The sequence below is a fragment of the Oculina patagonica genome, chromosome 5 (genome assembly GCF_052425735.1).
Source record: "Oculina patagonica isolate OP01 chromosome 5, crgOcupat, whole genome shotgun sequence".
NCBI lineage: Eukaryota > Metazoa > Cnidaria > Anthozoa > Scleractinia > Oculinidae > Oculina > Oculina patagonica.
In genome coordinates, this window is record NC_135762.1 from 33,718,488 (window position 1) to 33,725,107 (window position 6,620).

Below are 6,620 nucleotides of genomic sequence, written 5' to 3' on the forward strand. Positions count from 1 at the left end.
TCTTTCCAGGTACTGTATCTTCCAGATACAAACCCCGGTGGGGCTGAAGGGGGTGGGGAACTGCCATTTAAAGGTGGCGGAGATTTTCGACCCCCGTGAAAGGCCTAATGTTAAAGCCTACTACTAGAAAAAAGTAAAACAAAAAGTAATTGTAAACTAATGTTTTTGCTCCACTGCCAGTGTTAAAATAGCTGGTAGTTTGTCTACATCTACATTTTATTAAGTCGGTAAAAGTCCATTCGGATATCACACCAACGTCTTAACATAATTACAGTGATTGTTCGATAAAAAAATACAATGTAGAGACTAATTTATTCCTGAGAGGCCCATCTTGCATGCGCCATCCATCATCAAAATTGGGATTGCTAAGGAAATCCAATCAGAATGCACTTTTTATCGCGGTCCAGTTTGCGATTAATTGTGCCTTTTACATTTCATAAGACTGTGATCATTGACTGCGTCGCGTGTTTTCTTCACAGCTGAAGATGGTTCATTAGATTTCTTCGAGACGTTAAGACGTCGATACCCAGAAGCTTATCCTCTACTCTACACTGATCTGATCATAGACTTTCTTTTCATGATCGATATTCTGATGAATTTCCGCACCACTTATGTGAAGGAAGGCGAGGTCCTTATAACCAATCCGTGGAAGATTGCAGTTCATTATTTAAAGACGTACTTTGTAGTGGATTTTGTAGCTGCCATTCCCTGGGACTTACTAGCCAGCTTCAACTCTGGAACGGAAGAGGTTAGTGCCTAGAATGCGAAACTTACCTAACAGAGGAAAACAGTTGTTAAGCCAAACAAAAACGTGAACCGATGAAAATGCACGAGAGCTCAAATAGTCGAGTTCAACATTTATCTTAGCCTGCAAATACAGCCGCCTCTCATTCGCCCTCGCATGTAGTAGCTAGACTACTCTTATCTTATCACGTCGAATTTGAACCTGCTTAATTTTCCTTGAGATTCACTAGTTTGCCAGGCCGATGATGTAAACTAGCGGTGTATTCCAGCACGTCTGAACGCGCGATGTAGTCTTTCATTCACAGTCATTCATTGACTTTTGTCTGCCACTGTTCTCGTTTAATACCGCCATTCTTTATAAATTTTCAAACGTATCTTATTTTTGTCTTTCCTTTCTAGAACACGATGTTATTTAGCCTTCTAAAGACTGCTCGCTTATTACGACTGTTTCGCGCCGCGCGTAAACTGGATCGAAACTACGAGTACATGACATCGCTGCTGTTCCTAATGATCATGTTCTTTATGCTAGTCGCTCATTGGCTGGCTTGTATCTGGTATGCAATCGGGCAGCAAGAAGGCGTGAAATACGACGGCTTATCCTGGCTTAGTATTTTGGGTTATCAAATGGAGTTACCCATTGATCAGACCAGTGGGCCCACCCTAGAGACGCGGTACTTGACGTCACTTTACTACGTCATGACTCTGTGTACTACTGTAGGGTTTGGAAATGTTTCAGCGAATACAGACGGCGAGAGAATTTTCTCCATATGCTGTATGCTGATGGGAGGTAAGCCGTATTTGTTTGCTCTTGTGTATGTGTTCTTTCAGGAGGATTTTGTTAAAAAAGTGCGGCCATTTTCTTTTCAAGACGCGCCATGATTGATTTAGCTCACTTACAGCAAGAAGTTCAACGACTTATTTAGTTCTATTTCCAATAGCAAACATATATCAAACGTGACATCGAAGTTTTTGGTTTTTTGTTGTCATAAAATTTAATATTTTTAATTGGTAATAGGTTTAACAGTGATTCCCCGGCCATTTAGAATGTTTGATCGATTTTTTTTGTAAGTTGTGTAACAAGATTGCTTTGCTTTGCAGCTGTGATGCACGCTGCCATATTTGGCAATGTGACAGCCATCATTCACGGACAGTATTCAAGTAACTTCCGGTATCGTAAGGAATCTCTGCAGATCAACGAATTCGTTCGATATTTTAAGATTAAGAATCCGCTGGCCAGGAGGCTCAGGGATTATTCGCGTCACACTTGGTCACAAACAAAAGGAACAGACATGGCCAAGGTTAGTATCACGTGATCACGCGGCCTTGCTCTTCTAACGTTATTGTAGAAAGAAAATCCAAAGCGAATGCACTAAACGTCCGTGTAGCGAATCAGATCATATCATATTTTCTCGAGCATTTTAATGTATTGAAATGATTAGTAAATCAACTGTAAAAGATTGCTTTCCAAAAATAGAGATAAAATTACGAGAAAAAAAAAACTGCTCAATGGCTTTTATTGAAATGGTCATAAATAAGGGTAAAAAAAATAAAACCACCTTGCACAGCGGATTTTCCCGCAAAGTTTTAAGTTAGAGCCACTTTGTCATAACGAGTAGTACACATAAAAGTACTTCTCCATAGTTTTTATTGCAAGAGTCAATCACAAGGGTTTAATTAAACCAGAAACTTTAAAGGACATGTTTTTAGAGTTCCCAATGATTCCGGCACTTGGTAGAAATTAAATAATGGCGATGGACTACCCGTGCATCTTTGTGGGACCTGTCGAGATTATCTGCTAATGGTATATTGAATTTCAGGTTCTCCAAAAGTTCCCAGATGGCCTTCAGTACGAAATCCATCTTCATATGCACCTCACTGTTCTGTCGCATTCATTTCTGTTCCATGATTTTGAAGATAGCTGCTTGAGAGCGCTAGCAAAGAAAATGCATCGACACCATCACCTCCCTGGCCACCAGATTCTACACGATGGTGATGATATTGACTCTGTGCATCTCGTGAGACGAGGAAAAATAGACATAATGATGTACAATGAGCCACGAGGAAGAATCAGTAAGTTTGTTGTCAATAATTTCTGTGAATTATAGGTCTAATATTCCTGTATCGGAAAAATTGAAGAATTATATCTTTTTAGATATTTTAACTGCAGCGTCGCTGTGTATATCTTAGCTAGTCTTGATATATTTTGGGGAGCCCGTACGGCGGCTCAAAACACAAATGACGAGTAGAAGTGGTTTGGGATACTACACACTAAAATATCTCGTTAGAGATGTATTATCAGACACTTTTAACCGTATGTAGTGTTGCACGGCGTCATGAGGATGGACTGTAAATGCCTATTAACCTTGTCTCCTATAGTACAGATATCGTCCTCGTTTCGCGAGTTCTTACTGACCCGTTGTTGCAAGAAAAAAAAAACATGTTCTGTTTTCTTGTTGTGAAAGCCGCAAGGGTGAGGTTGTGCACAGGATGCGTGTCTCAGACCAAAAGGAAGCGCAGTCCCCTCACTCTTAGAATATAGTCAACATTATTCTTTTGGCAAGCAGACACTGAAATATTTTTTTTGCCTGAGTTTATTTTGTAAGGGGGTAAAAATTGCACGTGCGAATTAACAGGGAACAGTTTTGGAACATTATTAGATGTTTCTGCCGTTTACCATTGCCTTAAAACAGCTTTTATTCGTGTGTTTTCTAGGGGAAGGAGATGCTTATGGTGCCAGCTTGAGGCAAATTTCGTCAAGACCACGAGCAGTAGTCACCTTACGAGCCTCCACTTGTGTGGACTGTCACGTGATCAAGTTAAGAGATCTTGAAGATGTCATGTCGTCATTCCCTAATCTGCGCGCGCAGCTGTTAAGTATGATGGATGCCGCTGATCACAATGATTTGTATGATGAGGTAATATAGAGACCTGGCTCTTCGTTTTTATTAGAGCACTGTACGAGTAGTCACTCTCTTACCTCGGTCCAGTGTTTTCACGGTGACTAAAGAATATCTTCAGCGTGAGAAACGAAAACCCAGACAGACAGCCCTTTGTGAATCCAACAAGAGAAAATATTTGTTTAGTTTTAAGGGTTTTTTTAAGGGGGGGGGGGGGATTAGGGCTGGGGGTGGAGTTAAGGAGGAGGGGGCATTTTACTACCTCATTAAAACCTGCCGACAGATATTGATCAATTTCATTGTTGCTACCATAATTATGAGCGATGTCTCTGAAGTAGAATGGAGTTCTGTTTTCGTTCGCAACATCAGTTTTATTTTTTGTACTCACTGGTACTTACACGTAATTCCTGCTGCAGCACATCACTACAGAATGAGTTTTTCTCTCTTTTTTCCTCTCGTAGGGTGTTACAAACGGAAATGGTAACGGAGACGTCTATGGAACTGACAAGAATGGCTCAGGATTGCATGCAAAGCTTGGGTCAGACCGAAAACACTCGTGTACGCACAAGAAAAACCGGTTACTCGTGGACCAAGAGTATGAAATGAAACCAATGCTCGGTGTTCGCAGCAGTAAGTTATTAGAACCCAAACCTTCTCACAGCTCGAAAGAAAGACTGGGCAATGGAGACCTGAAGAAATATAAAAGCGTAACTTCCATGGAGGACAACACATCTGCTGAACCAAGTGGACGGTTTATTAATGTAACACAGTTGTTAACTGATATTGAAATTGAATCTCCTGATGATATTAATGAAAATATTAGAACTATTAACGAGGTTATTGAAGACGGTGGGGTCTGTGAAGGAGATTTTTCAGAAGAAGCTCCTCAGCATAAGATAAGCACGGCTAAGTCAACATGTTCTGACTGTAAGACGGAATTTCGACCCACAAAAAGCACGGACTTGGAGGAACGTTTTCAAGAAATGACATCTAATATGCAGAGATTAGAAAGCAGGATGGAAACTCTTATATCTCTTTTAGAAAGAAGTGGAATTGGCGCGACACCTCCAACCCAGGTGAGAGGAACATTAGAGGAAAGAGATCTCAATTGTACCGTGACGTCGGTTTGAGACTTGTACTGCTATTTTGAATATGCATGTATTTGATACCAAGAAGTTAAAACTTCACACGCATGCTGCGTCCAGTATTCGATTATTCACCCGGTCACTAGGTGACCCGTGCGAATATTGTCCTGCGGGCAAAGGCTGAGAAGGTTTTCAGAGCTACTGTATTTCCCGAGTGATACAAATCCATGTGACTGCAAATGAGATAAATCTTTTGACAAGTAAATGCGAAAAGAGGGATATTTTTCCATCGAATCCGAATGACTCGACGTGAGAAGTCGAGAAAACTCTAGAAATTATTTACGTTTTACAATTTTCGTGTACAATTTAAGTTTGAACGGCAAGATTTCCACAGAAACACGAAATAGTTTCACGTCGAAACGTTAGCCGCTTTGCTATAACTAGTAGCACTAAAATCAATCTAAGTTACGTATTAAGATTTCCGTGCGTTTTTTCCACATATACAATCAAGATAAAAGTATGTTGGTTGGTTTATATTATAAATTACAAAATGTGCTTTCGGAACGAAAGCTGAGAACGACAAATAGTAGAAGAAAGTTCAACGTTATTTGAAAAAAAAGTTCAACGCTCTTACATGTCTGAAGTTTCATACTTCAATACTACACTGTCCTTTCCAGCACACATTTTTCTAAACTTGTACAGGAATATTTCGAATTTTTAATATATTCAAATTTTGAGCACAACTCGATCCCAAACTAAAATTTTACTTGAGAAATTCTTGTTACTCATGGTTTTCACTTTTTTAGAAATTGAATTGAAATCCAAACAAATAAAACTAAGAAGCTGAACAAAAAAAAGAGTTATCTACCTTAGGATGGTTCGGGGCAAGGTCTATTTCATCGAGGTTTTTATACAAGGAGTAAGGATTAATTAACAGTTAATCAATTGGCTTAAAAACCGTGCCATCTCTTCTCTGTCTTGGAACGACTTTGGTCAAATTTACAGCTCCAACTAGATTATCTATTTTCAACACATCACGTTTTAGTAAAGAATTGCTCTGAGTCGTTCTTAAAAATTTTTTTCCTGCAAAGTTGAAATATAATCTTTAAATAACTACACCGTTATTTGTCAAGAAAAGCATAATTTCTAATGAGAAATGTTAGTTTTCATAAAAATTTGTAGCAGTTTTTAAAAGGAACGTACTAATTTGTAGAATTTGTAAATATGAATTTTTATACCGTTGTAATGTTTTTGGAAATATCTGTGGGCCAATGACTATTTATTACCACAGACAGGAAATTTCTATTGTAATATCTTCAGATAAATATGTGCAATAAAGATTGTGTTGGATACATTGTGCCTTGCTTTTTATGATGTATCAGTAATCATTTTTTTGGATACTGAATAAATGAACCACTTATGAAATTTAGCATGGCTCACTGAAACAAACGAAAACAAAATCTGAGTAAAAGGTCGTGGCTCGGAGCTCCTTAAAGGCACGGGTTTTAGCCAACTTAAGGCATGGGAAATGGCCATCAAATTCGGTAAAATATAAAAAATAGCCCCTTGAAACAGTGAAGGAACATTTCAAAAACACAACAAAAGAAGGTACGGATGGCCAAAAGCTACGAAGATTGAAACGGATTGCGATTTGGGTTTTTGAAATATTGTTGGGCTGAACAGTTTTCAAAGTTTTAAATCTCGTTTGCTTGTAACTTTAATTTATAACGCCTGGGAGACACATTTGGTTGCAATGAAGCTATGGTTTTGTCATTTAGATCCATAGAAGTAATACAAAAGAAACTTGTCTCAGCCGTGACACAGTCCCTTTAATGTGCTTAAATCTAAACTGACCTCATGCAGTAAGAGTCCTGCATAGTAGGGACGGATCCAG

General features: G+C 38.9%; 1 protein-coding gene across 12 annotated transcripts in view; it reads left to right on the plus strand.

Moving 5' to 3' along the window:
• Window positions 1-6,080, plus strand: part of LOC144653741 (voltage-gated inwardly rectifying potassium channel KCNH2-like) — a 35,248-nt gene extending 29,168 nt beyond the window's left edge. For all 12 annotated transcript variants that reach the window (XM_078513826.1, XM_078513825.1, XM_078513824.1 and 9 more), the window contains 6 exons: window positions 480-748; window positions 1,144-1,531; window positions 1,843-2,042; window positions 2,562-2,814; window positions 3,457-3,659; window positions 4,103-6,080. In XM_078513826.1, the coding sequence (XP_078369952.1) occupies window positions 480-748; window positions 1,144-1,531; window positions 1,843-2,042; window positions 2,562-2,814; window positions 3,457-3,659; window positions 4,103-4,771 (1,982 nt within the window). In that variant the 3' untranslated portion in view covers window positions 4,772-6,080. The remainder of the gene's footprint in view (window positions 1-479; window positions 749-1,143; window positions 1,532-1,842; window positions 2,043-2,561; window positions 2,815-3,456; window positions 3,660-4,102) is intronic.
• Window positions 6,081-6,620: the final 540 nt, after the last annotated feature.